The sequence below is a fragment of the Lepisosteus platostomus genome, chromosome 11, assembly GCF_059453375.1.
Source record: "Lepisosteus platostomus isolate fLepPlt1 chromosome 11, fLepPlt1.hap1, whole genome shotgun sequence".
Lineage (NCBI taxonomy): Eukaryota > Metazoa > Chordata > Actinopteri > Semionotiformes > Lepisosteidae > Lepisosteus > Lepisosteus platostomus.
In genome coordinates, this window is record NC_142621.1 from 38,522,211 (window position 1) to 38,541,312 (window position 19,102).

At 36.7% G+C, this 19,102-nt stretch overlaps 1 protein-coding gene across 1 annotated transcript; it reads left to right on the forward strand.

The window, feature by feature from the left end:
• The first annotated feature begins 186 nt into the window (after positions 1 to 186).
• LOC148652627 (myosin-4-like) lies at positions 187 to 17,868 on the forward strand. The gene is made up of 40 exons (XM_088599579.1): positions 187 to 333; positions 1,299 to 1,517; positions 1,620 to 1,763; positions 1,877 to 2,033; positions 2,211 to 2,238; positions 2,329 to 2,440; positions 2,534 to 2,626; positions 3,245 to 3,308; positions 3,394 to 3,492; positions 3,606 to 3,709; positions 3,806 to 3,944; positions 4,940 to 5,058; positions 5,209 to 5,358; positions 5,461 to 5,631; positions 6,310 to 6,613; positions 6,717 to 6,784; positions 6,868 to 6,955; positions 7,050 to 7,167; positions 8,448 to 8,571; positions 8,660 to 8,796; positions 9,048 to 9,303; positions 9,418 to 9,660; positions 9,744 to 9,920; positions 10,127 to 10,272; positions 10,453 to 10,543; positions 10,627 to 11,016; positions 11,109 to 11,235; positions 11,365 to 11,483; positions 11,569 to 11,765; positions 11,858 to 12,041; positions 12,184 to 12,349; positions 12,689 to 12,813; positions 13,089 to 13,397; positions 14,747 to 14,950; positions 15,533 to 15,658; positions 15,746 to 15,916; positions 16,052 to 16,156; positions 16,247 to 16,342; positions 16,471 to 16,605; positions 17,746 to 17,868. The coding sequence occupies exons 2-40, from the start codon at positions 1,314 to 1,316 to the stop codon at positions 17,758 to 17,760; spliced, it is 5,805 nt and encodes a 1,934-aa protein (XP_088455705.1). The 5' UTR covers positions 187 to 333; positions 1,299 to 1,313; the 3' UTR covers positions 17,761 to 17,868.
• Positions 17,869 to 19,102: the final 1,234 nt, after the last annotated feature.

Genomic DNA, 19,102 nt, shown 5'->3' on the forward strand with positions numbered 1-19,102 from the left:
ACCCACAACAGTCCTTGGTGTTTCTAAAAATAATCTTTCCTTGGAGTTGAAAAAGATTTCTTTAAACAGGTTCCTCCTAACTTAAAAGATGACCATATATAGGGTAACGTAAAGATGGCAACAGAAAGGGCCCTGTATAAAAAGAGGTCAGAGTCGCAATTCTCCTTGTCATCTTACAACTCTCGGTAAGTCCATCTAGCTATCTAGCTTTAAAGTTACTGTATTGCACGTCAGGAAAAACTAAAAAGCATTTGTTTGTTTTATTTTTGTTCTTACACTAGGTTATCGCCTTGGAAGGCATAAGTTTTTCATTTTACTTCGGAATATTACAAGGTAAGTTGTTTTCAAATTCTTATAGAAAGAGACATTAATAGCAGTCTCTGCAAGCTAGGTGATAAAACAAATGGCGTTTTCGGCGTTTGGGTTGAGCTGTGCGAGGGATGAGCAATATACAGAAATTAGAAGGAAAGTACTGTCAGTCCTTCTTCCTTTAAGAACAAATGCGCACTTTTGCAATCCAGGTGCGAAGAGACATCAGTCAGAAACTGTGCGTAATAAGCGAAACCAATATTTTCATTAATTGCTTTAGCTTTAAGAGCAAGTAGTGTCTTATCCTGTGGGCTTCCTCTTACTAGTACGGTTTTCTTACACGTTCGTTTTCGCTGTCTTTTTAAACTGTGCTTTGATGCGAGCACGCAGTTACAGTAAGGCTTTTAGTTTATTCGCCATACAGTATGTTACTCTTCAACAATAGCGTATCACATATTTTAATGTTTTTTTTTAAAAGCTGAATTTTGATACATGATTTTAGTTCTTTAGACATAAATCGAAGGATGTACATGCTTTCTAACGTCTATTAGTATAGAGTATTATGATCAGTGTGGTCGACTTGAAGCACTGCCTCCAAGCTTTAGCACAGTGGTCTCCTGAACCCCAGTCTAGCAGGTTTTTACAGGAACAGTGACTGCGCTGTACAGTAGCTTGATTGTAAACAGCATTCAAAAGTCCAGCATATCTATAAAATGCTTTGACTGTGGTGAAGGTGAAGTTAGTGTACTTGATCTGTGATACAACAAAAATTATCTTTATTTGAGCTCAAGATTACTTTACTATTTGTAATTGTTAATTATTACAGTACAGGTATCTACAGTATGTTTTCTTTGTACATGTACTGTATAACATATTGAACAGAGGCTGAAAACTGTCGAGGTAATGTCCCTGTATAGGACATTTTGTATCACATATTATTGTCATAGAGAAAAATAATAAAACCAGCTTAATTTGTATGTTACGAATAGCAGCAAATCACCATCATGAGTGGCGACTCGGAGATGTCTATTTTTGGCGAAGCTGCCAAGTACCTGCGCAAGTCGGAGAAGGAAAGATTGGAAGCACAGAGTCGGGCCTTTGACGCCAGAACTGCCTGCTTTGTGGACGATGACAAGGAGCTCTACGTTAAGGGCGTCATCCAGAGTAAGGAGGGTGGCAAAGTCACTGTCAAAACTGAGGATAACAGAGTAAGTTTAATGCAGTATGTGATCAGTCATAAATCCCTGTCAATTATATTTGAAATCTCTTGTCATTCACATTCTCATCCTCTTATTTATTTCAATATTCAGACAGTGACCGTGAAGGATAACCAGGTTTACCCACTGAACCCTCCCAAATTCGATAAAATTGAGGACATGGCAATGATGACCCACCTGAACGAGCCTTGTGTGCTGTATAACCTCAAAGAGCGTTACGCAGCCTGGATGATTTACGTATGTTTTTACATATCACATTTAAATAGATGTGTTAGTATTGTTTTAGCAATTATAAGTACAGTATATAGAACCTAAAACGCTGATTAATGATACCTGTTCATTCTTTGCAGACGTACTCTGGTCTTTTCTGCGTCACTGTCAACCCGTATAAGTGGCTGCCTGTGTACAATCCCGAGGTTGTTGCTGCGTATAGAGGCAAGAAGCGCATGGAGGTGCCTCCACACATTTTCGCCCTGTCTGACAACGCCTACCAGTTTATGCTGACTGGTAAGAACAGAAGTTTGAAGTCTCATGAACTCTAAACCCGCAACTGGACTGAAATAAACATTGTTCTATGTACAACCCAGTGTTTATAAAAAAATGAACCTTGTAAATACCTTTAGTTGTCATTGTAGGAAACTATCTTTTTAACATGTTTAAACTGTTTTTTTTTTCTAAACGCAGACCGTGAAAACCAGTCTATTTTAATCACGTAAGTATATTTTAAATAAACTTTTCTGTATTGTTTAAGCCAATAAATAAATTGTGCTTATAATTAACTTGGACTGTCTTGTTTTGCCAGTGGAGAATCTGGTGCTGGAAAGACTGTGAACACGAAACGTGTCATCCAGTACTTTGCCAGCATTGCAACATCTGGAGACAAGAAGAAGGCCGAATACACTAGCAAGATGAAGGTTAGACTTTTACACACCATTTTATTAGCTTTACGAATATGATTTTCAGCTGGTAGTGCTTCAATCATTCATTAATGGTTTTATCCCCTACAGGGAACTCTGGAAGATCAAATCATCCAGGCCAACCCTCTGTTAGAAGCCTTTGGTAATGCCAAGACAGTGAGAAATGACAACTCCTCACGTTTCGTAAGTTTTGTGCCAGCTCATAATTTATTTAATATGGTCCCTTATAATGTCCCTTATAAACATTTTCCTTGAAAAAGTACTACATTGTGATTGCTATGGCTTTTACCATAGTTTTGCAGTGGTGTTTTAATATCTCAACATGTCTCACTCTGTGCTTTACTGGACTATAAGAATACCAAGGTGTACTAAAGGAATCATTTTGTCACTGAAAATGTGTATTTATTTTAGATTGTACTATATTAAAGTATTGTTCCTTTATATATATATAAATATGGGCAAGTATACTTGTCAATTTTCTATTTGGTTTAATAAAAAGTAATAAATAATAAAACATCAATGATAAAGTGAAGAGTATCACCACTCCCCTTATTTATACATTCATTTATTACTAGGGGTGTCCTACTGGGCTACACCAATGGCATTGGAAGCAAGGAAAAATATTGTTTTTTTTTAAATCATGTAAAATATTTAATTAGAACTGAAATAGATGAGTTTAAAAAGACAACTACACATAGAGTACCTGCCAAATAATAAAGTTTGTGGTTGTCAGGTTTGCTTTGGGCTCTAACAGAAGCATAGCCAGGTACTAAAGTGTTTTAATCTTATTTTGACTAACAGGGCAAATTCATCAGAATTCACTTTGCAGCATCAGGCAAACTGTCTTCCGCTGATATTGAAACATGTAAGTACAGGAGCCTATGACAAAGAAAGCATTTAGACTCAGACTTGTCTCTGTAAATTTTAAATACACAATTCATGTACTACAGATTTGCTGGAAAAGTCAAGAGTTACATTTCAACTGTCGTCTGAAAGAAACTACCACATTTTCTACCAACTGACATGCAACAAAAAACCGGAACTCATTGGTGAGTATCCAACTTAAATATTTTATTTAGCCTTTTGGTAAGATTATTTTAACAAAGGGCATTCAATTTTAAAGGGCAGCCTTTAAAAAATGCATTTCTGCTTTCTTTCCCAGAAATGCTTCTTATCAGTTCCAACCCTTATGACTTTACCTACATCAGCCAGGGTGAAGTTGCTGTGAAGAGTATTGATGATGCAGCAGAGCTGATGGCCACCGATGTAAGTAGAATGGCAATCAGATATCACAGCATGTCTCAGGTATTGGTTTCTTGGTAATAGTCCCTTACGATGATATTATTCTGTGTATCTATGCAGGAAGCCATTGACATTCTTGGTTTCAGTGCTGATGAGAAAAATGGTATCTACAAGCTCACTGGCGCTGTGATGCACTATGGTAACCTGAGGTTCAAGCAGAAGCAGCGTGAGGAGCAGGCTGAGCCTGATGGCACTGAGGGTAAACAGCATCTTAAAACAAATGCCAACATGTTACAAGACCACAAAGTTAAAGCTTTTACACCATTTACATCAATGTTTGAATAATTTTATTCCCCAAATTTTGAATTCAGAGCAAATTCTTTTTGTTTTGTTTTGATTTGTTGACTTTAATGCTGCAATAAGAACTTTGTTTGATTTATAAAGTACACTGCAGTTAACTATGGATATTCCTTTTAAAAGGAATATTACAGTTGTGTACTGGTGTTAGACTCCTGTATTTGCTAGACAAGACTGCTTATTACTGAATGCAATCAGTTGAATTGGGTTGGGAAGCTGAGAGTTTCCTGACCACGGTATTGGACAGTATATATTTCGGAATAAATCCTAAACAGAATAGAAAAATGAGCTTCACGTGTTGTACTAATTTGATATTTCAAGTATATATGGAAACTATAGTGTAGGTACAGTACCTTCATTACTAATCACTATATAAATCTTTGTCTTTATGCAGTATAACACATTTTACGAAAATAATCACCTTAAAGTGCTGAACAAAAGAATAAATAAGAGATGCAAATGTAAAAGCAAATACAATTTGTTTTTAAATTTAAATGTAAATTAATTGGAAAGGAAAAGTTTAAAAACTATAAATACCTACGTATACTCTATGTAAGCTAGAAAAGCTTTAAACTCTTTTAACAGCATTATTGCCTCCATTTTATGATACTTAGGATTTGTTCTATGAAACCAGTAATTACAACAAATATAAAATAAAAAATGATTTAATCAATATAAAACAGGCTAAGCACAGGGTCATTATTCAGAGCTAGAACATACTGTACTGTAGTTATGGGTAACTGTAACTCAGACAGGCTGAGATCTAAATGTAAAAATCAATGGCCACTTTTTTTCTGACTGATTATATGATATGTTTCATGCTTTTTGTGGAAAAAATAGTTAGGATTGAAACATTTTTTTCACTAATTATTAGGTATTGTCTTTTTTGGTTTACAGTGGCTGATAAAGCAGCTTACCTGATGGGCCTGAACTCATCTGAATTTCTCAAGTGTTTGTGCTACCCCAGAGTGAAGGTTGGGAATGAGTATGTCACTAAGGGACAGAGTGTCCAACAGGTAAATTATGTCTTTTTGTTGTTTAAAGTATAGGTGAGATGTAGAGAACATGATCAACTTAACCAGTATATTACAATTTCCAGTCTTGCTGTTTTTGTGAAGTGTGTTATTATTCTTAACTAACTAATGTTTCACCCATATCTATGTCAGGTGTATAACTCCGTTGGTGCTCTGGGCAAGTCTGTCTATGAGAAGATGTTCTTGTGGATGGTGATCCGTATAAACCAGCAGCTGGACACTAAACAGGCCAGGCAGCAGTTCATTGGAGTTCTGGATATTGCTGGCTTTGAGATCTTTGATGTAGGTTTAGAAGTCTTTTTAATATATGTTATAAGTTAATGTTGGCCATAGTCTAGTTTTATAATATGGTTATTCATGTTTCAATTCTTTTCTCTTTTCTAGTTCAATACATTGGAACAGCTGTGCATCAACTTTACCAATGAGAAGTTGCAACAGTTTTTCAACCATCACATGTTTGTACTGGAACAAGAAGAGTACAAGAAAGAGGGAATTGATTGGGAGTTCATTGACTTTGGCATGGACTTGGCTGCCTGCATTGAGCTCATTGAAAAGGTATGCAACACTGTGTCTTTTGTCTTTTGGACATGCAATATTTATGCAGAACATGTGCAAATGTTAGATCTCTTATGCACTGTAACATTTAATATTCTTTAGTTAAAATTGGAATTATGCATAAACCAGAATTTACACATTTAATACATCTGTGCAAGTTATGATCTGTGCATGTCTTTGTGGGCAGGAACATGATGTGAATGGCTTTAGCAAACAAATGTATAATGAAAAGTTCACAGAGTATTCGTTTAAAAATTTGTGGTCAAACTATAGATTTTTATTAGTACATGAGTGCTTTCTGGGTTACGAAAAGTTTACTATCTCTTTTAGCTTACTACAAAGGTATATTAATATTAGTGCATAAAGACACAGACCTTTTTGACATTTCTGAAAGTTATTGCTTTTAACAGATTTGTATTACTTAGAGAAATTATTTTTGTTATGAATGATAGTTTATGCTTAGCATGAAATTGTAACAGCGTTACAATTTATCTGCCATCTTAAATCAGACTATTGAAAGTGTTTCAAATAAAAAAATAAAACAGATGGTTATGCATACATGACTCAGGCAAGCAGACAATTCTTGACAAACTGACCTACAGTAGGCTCATTTACTGATACACATTTTCAGTTTGTTTCTCTACAATTAATTTCTTTATTTACATTGATTTTACCCAGCCAATGGGCATTTTCTCCATCCTTGAAGAGGAGTGCATGTTCCCCAAGTCTACAGACACCTCCTTCAAGAACAAGCTCTACGACCAGCATCTTGGAAAATCTGCCTCTTTCCTGAAACCCAAGCATGTCAAAGGCAAGGCTGAGGCCCACTTCTCCCTGGGGCATTACGCAGGCACAGTGGACTACAACATCAGTGGCTGGCTTGAGAAGAACAAGGACCCCCTGAATGAGTCTGTTGTGCAGCTGTACCAGAAATCCTCTTTGAAACTCCTATCTTTCCTGTACTCCAGCTATGCTGGTGATGGTAAATAAACTATCTCTTCATTTTATTTATTTTGAAAACCTGTAAATAAATAAATTTAACCAGTGTTGAGAATCTTTAAGTACTTAAACTTTCTGTCTATTAGATGCTGGTGCTAAAAAGGGAGGAAAGAAGAAGGGATCATCATTTCAGACAGTGTCTGCACTTTTCAGGGTAAGATACTGACAAGAATCATACTCTTGATATTAAATTACTCAATGTGCCTAAAACTCATTCTTTTTCACTTCTTGCTGCAGGAAAATCTTAACAAGCTGATGTCTAACTTGAAAACAACTCATCCTCACTTTGTGCGCTGTTTGATTCCTAATGAAACTAAAACACCAGGTGAAAATATTTATCGCAGAAAGACGCATAATATATTTCATTGATAACATCTAAACTGGAACAATTACTCATATATTGAGCTCTCCACATACAGGTGCTATGGAGAACCACCTTGTAGTACACCAGTTGAGGTGTAACGGTGTGCTGGAAGGAATCAGAATTTGCAGGAAGGGATTCCCAAGCAGAATCCAATATGGAGACTTCAAACAAAGGTATATATTTAACAAAATTTGATTTTCTTCAATGTTCTTAAACAGAAATCACTTTGCTGACATAAGTAATGTTTAAATAACAATATTTTAAGTTTAGTGGAGGCCTAAGCAGGGTTCAAGAAATATACATATACTGTATAAAGTAGACACCATTGCATTTCTTTCATGCTATGTCTCTTTCAGAGATATAAATGGCTCCATTTAAGTTGATAAACAAAATATCACATTAATTACAGGGCCTGAAGAAAAGTATATTTAATACTATATCTTGTATAGTTATCTTTCATTACTCGAGGTCCCCATCTTTACTGTAGAGCATTCTCCTCATTCATCAGATGACCTATTGGTGTATTTATTTCCTTGCTTATTTCAGGTTATTGTAGCAAATTGATACAAACTTTACTCTTCTGATTCATATTTACTGCAGACATTTAACTATATGAAAATGAAATACATATTTTTATTGACCAATCAGCTCACTAACTTTTTGTCCTGAATTTAGAAAACTCATTTATAGAGCATAAAATGCCAAGGAACAGAACGTCACTGACCTTTGTAAGGGTCTGCCCTGAGGGTCTGAAGGTCCACCTGTTAACTAATTATAGTCTGCATAGACACTTAGAGACTGATTTAGGGCAAGCCTCACACTTTTCCAAGCACAAATAGTCTCCTTGATCAAGGAAAAAAACATTGCCAGTGACATTTGTGTCATTTGTGACATTTGTGAGTGTAAATGTGTAAAACAGTTAAAAGTCTACAGATCATGTTAAAAAAACTTCAAAAGCCATCAAGGAATATTAAAATCATTAAATTGTTTTGAATCAAATTCAAATTGATTTTTGAATAGTTATTGGTTGTTGTTGATTTTAATATTTTGTACTTTTAACAGCTAATGTAACAGAAGTTTTTAAGGCTAATATGATTGATTTAGGAATAAGTAAAGAATGACAGTGTTTTGGCAGTAAAACCTTCTTCAGGTGTTAAACTTTTTGTCCTGAATTTGGAAATTTTAAAATAATATATAATATTAGAAATATTATGATTGACTTATACCAGAATTAAATTAATAACATTCTTCTGGGGGTTGTTTTTAATTGCTTTTGTTACAATTTGGAAGCATTACCTCTCCTTCCATTTTTACTCTTGTATGATATAGTCAGTGAGTTTAATTTCATTCTTATTTTATCACACAATTAAAATATACATATTCTACCAAATAAATAACAAAGTGGAGCATTAATAAAATCTAAACTTAACATCTTATCCACATCCTGTTTCAGATACAGGGTCCTAAATGCAAGTGCTGTGCCTGAAGGTCAGTTCATGGACAACAAGAAGGCATCTGAGAAGCTGCTGGGTTCCATTGATATTGATCACACTCAGTACAAGTTTGGACATACTAAAGTAAGTGCTTGGTTCTTTATACACTTTCAAGAGAAAATAGATCTGAACACTTCATCCATGGATTATTTTGGATATTTTTGCTTTTCAGGTGTTCTTCAAAGCTGGTCTTCTTGGTATTCTTGAGGAAATGAGAGATGAACGTTTGGCTCAGCTTGTAACTTGCATTCAGTCTGTTTGCCGGGGAAATCTGATGAGAAATGAGTTCAAGAAAATGATGGAGAGAAGGTGAGAAGTCTGAAAAAGAGATCACCACTTACCAAAATAGTATGTAGATGACCTAACTCGGTGCTCTATAGATTATAGATTAACTGTAGATTAGTGCTATAGTTTAACTCATTTCTCTATAGAAACTGATAACTATCAGTTGGGACATTTATAGAGAAGAGTTTAGGTTATATTAATAAGGGACCATTATCTGTTTAGAAACACTTGATTTGGTACTGTAACTATCTTTTACTATTCTTCTAAAACAACAGGGAGTCTCTGTTTACCATCCAATATAACATCCGCTCATTCATGAATGTGAAACACTGGCCATGGATGAAGTTGTACTTCAAGATCAAACCTCTTCTGATGAGCGCAGAGGCTGAGAAGGAGATGGCCAACATGAAGGAAGAGTTTGCCAAGTGCAAGGAAGACCTGGCCAAATCAGAAGCCAGAAGAAAGGAGCTTGAAGAGAAAATGGTTTCCATTATTCAAGAGAAGAATGACTTGTTTATTCAAGTTCAAGCAGTATGTTATAAAATAATATTAGTATAATAAAATACTCGTTATTTATTTTGTTTTTTTTTCAAATTCTTATGCAATTAGATTCAATATTAATCTAAATTCTACTTTTACCTAAAGGAAGCAGACAACTTGACAGATGCTGAAGAAAGGTGTGAAGGCCTCATTAAGAGCAAAATACAGCTTGAGGCCAAACTGAAAGAGATAACGGAAAGACTGGAGGATGAAGAGGAAATGAATGCTGAGATGACAGCCAAGAAGAGGAAACTGGAGGATGAGTGCTCTGAGCTCAAGAAAGACATTGATGACTTAGAGCTCACCTTGGCCAAAGTGGAGAAGGAGAAGCATGCAACTGAAAACAAGGTGAATATCATACTTTTTAAGTAAATTACCTGCTTATTAGTAACAAGAAGGATTGTTTCAATTAAACCCATTTCAATACACAGGTGAAAAACCTCACTGAAGAGATGGGTTCACTTGATGAGAACATCTCTAAGCTATCCAAGGAGAAGAAGGCTCTTCAGGAGGCCCACCAGCAGACACTTGATGATCTGCAAGTGGAGGAAGACAAAGTCAATACTTTGAATAAAGCGAAGACAAAGCTGGAGCAGCAAGTGGATGATGTGAGTTTAAATATACTTGATTCTTTAAGTAGGATGTATTGGATCTCAAGTATCTAAAATATTTAAATTAAAATAATAACTGTTTAAACAAAATGTGTTTGTTATCCATTTTATTTGTTGGTTGTCTTCCAAAGCTATTTTGTCCTCTCATGCAAAATGTTTTGAAAAGAATTGAGTTTATTCAACCTATTAATGTTTAATTTTAGCTCGAAGGTTCACTAGAACAAGAGAAGAAAATTCGCCTTGACCTTGAGAGAGCCAAGAGAAAGTTGGAGGGTGATCTGAAGCTGGCTCAAGAATCGATTATGGACCTGGAAAATGAAAAGCAGCAGATGGAAGAGAAACTGAAGAAGTATGTGGTTTTTTGATATTGCACATAATAGCTGAACAATATTGTATCTAATAAAGAAAACTTATTTAATCTTTGGTGGTGTTAGGAACTTAACAAATGCTCACTGTTTGCAAATCATAAAGGACAATTGCTTAAGGTATATTCCAAAACATTCTTCTATTTTAATTCCTTCTATAACAGGAAAGACTTTGAAGTTACACAGCTGCAAGGAAGAATTGAAGATGAACAAGTTCTTGGGTCTCAACTGCAGAAGAAAATTAAGGAGTTACAGGCAAGCTGTAATTCTGACGTTTTATTTTTTTTTCTAATGAATGGGATGTGACCTGGGACTTACCTTTAATTTCATATTGTTAGGCTCGTATTGAAGAACTTGAAGAAGAAATTGAGGCTGAACGTGCTGCTCGGGCCAAAGTTGAGAAGCAGAGGGCTGATCTCTCCAGGGAACTAGAGGACATCAGTGAAAGACTTGAAGAAGCTGGAGGAGCAACTTCTGCCCAGATTGAGATGAACAAGAAACGTGAAGCTGAGCTCCAGAAGCTCCGCCGTGACCTTGAAGAGGCCACTCTGCAGCATGAAGCCACAGCAGCAGCTCTGCGCAAGAAACATGCTGACACAGTAGCAGATCTTGGGGAGCAGATTGACAACCTGCAGCGAGTCAAACAGAAGCTTGAAAAGGAGAAGAGTGAGCTGAAAATGGAAGTGGATGATCTTTCAAGTAACATGGAGGCAGTTTCCAAATCCAAAGTGGGTCATATTTTCTTTCAAATTGTTTTTAATTGTATGCTTCTCTGTACTGTAGTTTGTCATTTACTTCTGCATTTCCACCTGTTGTGTAGGCCAATCTTGAAAAGTTGTGCCACTCTTTGGAGGATCAGCTCCTGGAAGTCAAGGTCAAAGAAGATGAAAACCACAGACTGATCAGTGATCTTACCGCTCAGAAATCACGCCTCCAGACAGAAAATGGTAAACCTGGCACATTTTTCATTAATACATATCAATTATATTAATTATCAAAAACAAATTTTATAGTTTTGCTGTAAAATACAAAAAAGGATGTATTCAGAGTTTATTTGCTCTTTATCATTAAAACAGGTGAACTATATCGGCAGTTGGAGGAAAGGGAATCTTTGGTATCTCAGATGACTAGAGTGAAGCAAGCCTTCTCTCAGCAAATTGAAGAGCTTAAGCGGCAAAACGAAGAGGATACAAAGGTATATGTTCTTTCCAAGTGAGTGCTTGACTAATTCACTTAGAAAGTAGTTTACAAACACAAACTCTCTTTGTGTCTCACAACAGGCTAAAAATGCTTTAGCCCATGCTTTGCAGTCATCTCGACATGACTGTGACCTCCTGAGAGAACAGTTTGAAGAGGAACAGGAGGCCAAGGCTGAGCTGCAGCGCTCAATGTCCAAGGCCAACAGTGAAGTGGCTCAGTGGAGGACAAAATATGAGACTGATGCCATCCAGCGCACTGAGGAGCTTGAGGAGGCCAAGTAAGCAAGCCCCAACACTTATCCTGTCATCAACAAGAAGCTAGACAAACATTCTTTCAGTACTTTAAAACTGTGCACTTGGCTTTTTTTAGGAAAAAGCTGGCCCAACGCTTACAGGAAGCAGAGGAGGCTATTGAGGCTACAAATTCCAAGTGCTCTTCACTTGAGAAGACCAAGCAAAGGCTCCAGGGTGAAGTTGAGGATCTGATGATGGATGTCGAGAAAGCAAATGCTGCTGCTGCAATACTGGATAAGAAGCAGAGAAACTTTGATAAGGTAGCTGTTGAATGATTTGTGCTAATTATATAGTATTGATGTGTCAAAAGATTACTAATAACAATTTTCACATTACTGTTAGATGTTTATAAGATACAGACTAAGATGTAAATGACAAAACAAATTTTGCTTGTTTTCTAAGATCTTGGCAGAATGGAAGCAGAAGTATGAAGAAACCCAAGCTGAACTGGAATCTGCTTTGAAGGAGGTTCGCTCCATGGGCACTGAGAATTTCAAGATGAAGAATGCTTATGAAGAATCACTGGAGCATCTTGAAACTCTGAAACGTGAAAACAAGAACCTGCAACGTAAGTTTGATAAGGGTGCAATTAAAGGCTTTGATATTTGACCTTCTTTTATGATTCTTTTTCACTTTTTCATGCCTCTACAGTCACATGTTAACATATTAATATATGACTCATCAGTTTCAAACAAACCTCTTTGTGAGCCTCTTAGAGCAGAAGGAGCAGCTTGAACAGAACATGATGTATCTTCTTAAATGTTCCGGAATATTTTAACCCTTGTCCCATTGCATGTTTCTTGAAATATCTCAATTGCAGTTGATCTTGTGATGAAAGTATTTTCTTGTTTGGTGGAATACAAGATATTAAATGTTTGCATGCACAATATCTTTATTTCTTTTTCAGAGGAGATTACAGATCTGACTGAGCAACTTGGGGAGAATGGTAAGAGCATCCATGAGCTAGAGAAGGCCAGGAAACAAGCAGAACAGGAAAGGGGAGAGATTCAGAGTGCCCTGGAGGAAGCTGAGGTACTGTTCATCACTGTTCATTTCTAATAATATGAATAGTATTTACGAAGCCTTACAATATGTGGCTTTAGCTAAGAACAAAATAAATGTGGTCTTGAGTTTAGGCAATAAAAACTGAAACAATGCTATTACAGGAAACAAAAAGTTTGTAAAAGTATCATAAAATCTTAGAATCACAAAATGACTATTAAACCAGTCTCTGCTTATGTAGTGGGTGAAAATAGATGAATTATGGCTGTGACTTGTTTAAAGGAGATCTGCAATTTATATTCCAGGCATCTCTTGAACATGAAGAAGGCAAAATCCTCCGTGTGCAGTTAGAGCTCAACCAGGTGAAATCTGAAATTGACAGGAAGATCGCAGAGAAAGATGAGGAGATTGAGCAGCTGAAGAGGAACAACCAGAGAGTTATTGATACTCTTCAAAGCACTTTAGATGCTGAGGTCAGGAGCCGGAATGATGCCTTGAGAATGAAGAAGAAGATGGAGGGAGATCTCAATGAAATGGAAATCCAGCTAAGCCATGCCAACCGCCAGGCCAGCGAATCACAGAAACAACTGAGGAACATTCAAGCACAGCTTAAGGTTGGAAAACAATACCAATTTTACTAGGATGGCAACACCCAATAATTAAGTTAATTGAAAATGTTTATTAAGTGTTTTAGCTATAGTAAATTTGGCTTATCCTGCCTGGCTGAAGACCAAAAGGACAAAGAGGCTAGGACATCATGCAGAATGAGAACTGACCAAGCAGTAACTGCACAGGTGGAGAAGGGGTGTAGAAGGGATTCAAAAGATTAATACTAGGGAGAGAAGGTGCATATGTACTGAATAGTATTTATAAAACGAGGAAGTTACATTAAAATGATTACAAATTAGGACAACTGAGGCCACTTGAATTTTTTTCATAAACCATTTAAAAGACCTATAGAGGCTCCTCTACAAACTTTTAAAAATAAAGTAGCATAAATAAAAATATATATATTTTTGGAGTTTATGTGATTGCACTGCATCTCAAAATTCAGATGTAGCAATAGAGTGGAACTGTGCACTGGAAGGTAGAAATGTATCTATCAAAGAGTTGGCATCTACACAGGACAAGGAAGTATGTAGCACAACCAAAACAGTAACTACAGTAGCAACATTATTAATGTATTATTATTCATGAGGGGGAAAGCTTGTATATAAATGTACATATTTAGTACCTTAAAAATTAATGTTTAGGGGCTTGCTGTTCATAAACCTTGAAATAAACTGACATATAATAAAAATTTTAGATCTGCCCCAGTTGGTAAGTCCTATACTGTACAAGCATTTTAAAGCTGGGATCCGTGTCAGGTCTTGTAGTAGACCCTATGCGATGCGGGAAGAGCTGGAGAAAACAGGAGGCGTGGTAAAAGGAAACATACAGGGGTTTAATAGTGCACAAAATAATAGTGACAGTCCGTGAGACAGCGAGAGGGGGAGCATCCAAATCCAAACAGGTCCAAAGGCAGGTCAGGGCACAGTCCATCAGCGAGTAATCGATCGTGGGACGCGACAAGGTTAAAATCCCCGGGAAGGGGGAACACAGAAACAGACAAAACATGGAGGTCCAAGGGTGACCGGGCGAGATCCACCAGAACCGGGGCTCGGGAAGTGTCGGGGATGAGGCCTATGCCCTCAGGAGACGGACGTATGGTTTCCTGGTGCCAGGCGGGCCTTGCGACATCCTTACCCTACTGATGAGCCCCGAGGACTGGAGGGGCTAGTCTTTAAATAATACACCTAAGAAGGTACACCTGGGGAGCTTAACAATCACAGGAACATTAACGGGAGTAGTGGAGCACCCTCTAGGGAGGGATGTTGGGCGTGACAGTTAGTGCTGTTTTAACTAAGGGAGTCTTCAATAATGTCTACACTATTGAAACAACCTTTGTATTCTAATTCAATAGGATGCCCAGCTGCACCTGGATGATGCCCTTAGAGGACATGAGGACATGAAGGAACAGGTTGCCATGGTGGAGCGCAGGAACAACCTGATGCAGGCTGAGATTGAGGAAATGAGGGCTGCCCTGGAACAGACTGAGAGAGGCCGCAAAGTGGCTGAGCAGGAACTCCTAGACTCCAGTGAACGTGTGCAGCTGCTGCACTCTCAGGTACTATAAATGAGATTTAACATGAAAGAAACATAAGCAAAAAAATTATAAAACAATACATATGACAAAATTCACAAAATGAGTTAATTCAAAAGAAGGTTTTGCATAAATCCTTACAACTGTACATACTACACGCAACGTTTTGGGGAAGCAGAAAATGCTCTCTCTAATTTTTAAAGATATTTTGTTAGTGTAAGAAATTTTTGAGAATTCACATTGTGCCATAAAAGACACAATGGGATGTACCATACTGATAATGAAATAATATATTTTCTGTAAGAATTTCTGTAAGAATAAGAATTCAATTAAAAAAGAATTCAGGATTTAAATGGTCCATTTTCACTCCTTTCACAAGTGTCATTTGAGAATTAAATAAATTATTATTCTGTATTATAATTTCTGTCTGTTCACATTTTCAAAGCATCTAATTAACAAAGCAAATCAATGTTTTTGGTTGAGAAAACAACATTAATGTTAAGAAACGGGATGAAACTTATTTTAAAAACATGAACATTTTACAGCTATGGCTATAATTTTTAACTACTTAATCATGATTAAAGCTTATTTATTTTCTTGTTCCAGAACACTAGTCTGATAAACAGCAAAAAGAAGCTGGAGAGTGATCTCACACAGTGCCAGGGAGAGATTGAAGATGCAATCCAGGAGGCCAGAAATGCTGAGGAGAAAGCCAAGAAGGCCATAACTGATGTATGTTCTAAAAGCATAATGTTTCTTTTGTACAATCGTTACACTAATGACGTTCACAGATAAAGAACTGATGTGTTTGCATTACAGGCTGCCATGATGGCAGAGGAGCTGAAGAAGGAGCAGGACACCAGCGCTCACCTGGAGAGAATGAAGAAGAACCTGGAGGTCACAGTGAAGGACCTGCAGCACCGTCTGGATGAGGCTGAGCAGCTGGCAATGAAGGGTGGAAAGAAACAGCTCCAGAAGCTGGAAACCAGGGTGAGTTTGACATTAAATAGAATTTTGTGCCCTGTAAAAAAGAATATCACAATTAAAAAAAATCAAGAACAAAATCAAAAATGTAAAAATGTTGTCTTCTAATCTGCAACGTCAAAATCCATCTTTGTTCTTCAGGTGCGAGAGCTGGAGAATGAGCTTGAAGCAGAACAGAAACATGGAGCAGATGCCATTAAGGGTGTGCGCAAGTACGAGCGAAGAGTCAAGGAGCTGACGTACCAGGTACAGCATATCAGTACATCACAAAACACAAAAACAAAACAAAACAAAAAAACAGGTCTGCTGTTAATAACTGGCTAATCTTCCACACAGTGTGAAGAAGATAAGAAGACTGTTGCAAGACTGCAGGATCTTGTTGACAAGCTCCAGCTTAAGGTCAAGGCTTATAAGAGGCAGGCTGAGGAGGCTGTGAGTAATAATTATATTTTATATTGACTTAACTGGTCTAATAAAAAAACATAGGTAATTTGAGAAAATATTTGATTTTGAACATTGCTTTCTTGGAATTTCTTTCAATGAATGAATGTCCTTTGTAGGAGGAACAAGCGAACTCCCATCTCTCCAAGTTCAGAAAGGTGCAGCATGAGCTGGAAGAAGCTGAGGAGCGTGCTGACATTGCCGAGTCCCAGGTCAACAAGCTGAGAGCCAAGAGCCGAGATATTGGTGCCAAGGTAAATTCTGCATTACAGACACCATCTCGCAGAAGATATGCTGTTCACTGGTGCATAACTGCAAACATTTCTTCCATGGTTTGCTTAATTAGAGGACTATTAAAAATGCACAGATGGGGGCTTCTGAGTAACTGAACCAGGAAAAGCAATTGTTTAGAATGAAAATTCCATTATATAGTCCAGATTGCATGTGATTGTTTGCCAAAGGTTGAATACTGTATAAAAGAGATTCCTCAAAACACCAGCACATAGCTGGATGACCAACCATGGGGATGTTGTAGGATTGAGTCACTAAAGATATCTTTAGCTTGACACACAATGGCAGCCTCTGTGACTTGTCTGTGAGCCTATAATATATCAGTGCTGTGAGCAAGAGTTGTATCACTCTTCCAATCAGAATTCAGTGCTATCAGTGGCAGCCACATCACCCCTATGATCAGTGCTATCTCTCCTGTACGGCACCATGGAACTGTCTATGTGAAAATAAATTACATGTGGCTCTACGAGTCCACATTTAATAAGAAAGCATGCATTTCCTTTGTCCATCTTTGCTGCTTAAAGGAGATTTGGGAATGTGGAAAAATATGTAATAATTCTTAATATTTAAATAATTCTTAAATTCATAAACTGCATATCTCTGTAAAGGAGACAATTTAACAACAAAATATGAAGATAATAAAATTAGGAAAATAAATCTTAATTTTAGGATTTTTTAAATCTACTTCCTGTGGATTCTTAGCCCTTTTCTTACAAAGATTTAGTATCCATTTCTGTTCAGTGTGCTGTCCACTTACTTTTATTCAACATGAGACACTTTATGCTCTCAAGTATTTGTATTATATGTATTGTTGTTAGACCTTTATTATGTGTCTTTTTGTAAGTTATGTAGTTACTCACAATAGGACACTTTTAGTAACTGGCTCTAAAGTACTGAAATAGCTTCAAATAAGTTATACCCAGCATTTGTCATATTTAATCATTTAACTAATGATGGCTATATAAAGTCAGAATTGGAAGAGTGGGTCACATATTCAGTACATTAGTTAGGTAAAGACCTATACCTTAAATATTGATTCGATTTCCCATTGATGCATAGATGAAAAAAAATTAAAACATCTTTCTTTTTTTCTGTTTTTACAGGGAAAGGAAGACTAAGAAGTGGCATTTATTGCTATTTATTGCTGAAATCCACAAAATGTGAATTTCTTTGTGTTGTTTTTTCATATACAAACTGATTGGAATAAATAAAGAACTCTTAATGACTTTTTGGGAGCTATGTAATTTATTTTTATGTATATATAATTATCACTATAAACATTGAAAAGTTAAGTCTATTCTGACCAACTTGTAATTCTTGAATGTCTAACAATGGTAATACTGTAGATACCAGTAATACATAAAAATATATTTACAGTCTATATATACTGCATTACCATAAAATTAAAAAAGTCCCCAAATACAATTCCAGATGTTTGTGGAACCAACAGCAGTTCACATAACACTGTGTATGATCTGGATAGAAGTCTAATATTTTCATGTGGTGTTACGACCCCAAGTGTCTAGGGGTGAAGGGGTGTAACATTTAAGAATTCTTTTGGAAGCAGGTGGGTTTTGGTGATGGACTAGGAAGCGTGATAACAAGGGTAAGGAACTAGAGTGGTGCCAAAGAAAAGAAAATAAACAAAATGGAGCTGGCTAGGACAGTGAGGGAAAGCTAATCTGACTACAAAAGAAAACCCGAAACACATGGTCTTCGGTGTCTTCAACACCCTAGCTAACCTCCACTGACTACCCAAAACCATACAAGACAAATGGCACTCACCCGTACTAAACTAGTGTTCTAATACAAAATCAAAATCAACCCAACAACCTAAACTAACCTTATATACAAAAGCTCACACAAAAACACAAGTGAACCAGGAATACAAATAAGGGAAAACAAGAGTAATCAACAGGAGCAGGGTACAAAAGAACACAACAGTTGAACATGTAACACATTAGGGCAAGGTAATGGCAAAACAAGGATAAACACACAAACAACAAAAGTACAAAGAAACTAACAGAAAACCAACAAAACAACAAAGCCGAAGCTATACAAAAATACACACACACACAAAGAAAACAAAACAAAACGAAGCCAAAGCAATAACCAAAAGCGAAGTGAAACAAAGCAAAGCAATAACCAAAACCAAACGGGACCAAAGTCAAACAAAAAGCCTCTCCTTGCTGAAAACCTCTATGTTATATGCTGAATAAGATGTGTTCTGATTGGCTGAGAGCTAATTGATGATGATGTCATACTGAAAGTGTGGTGTAATGGTGGGCCAATGGGGAAGGGAGAACAATCAAGGGTCAGCAGTGTGGACATAGAAAAAACACACACAGAACACACACTGGGATGTAACATGTGGTCTTTGACATTTGTCAGAAGTAGAAAAGACAATTACCCAATAATAAGAAATTATTATTAAGTAATGGGAACTCTGTCTTACATGTG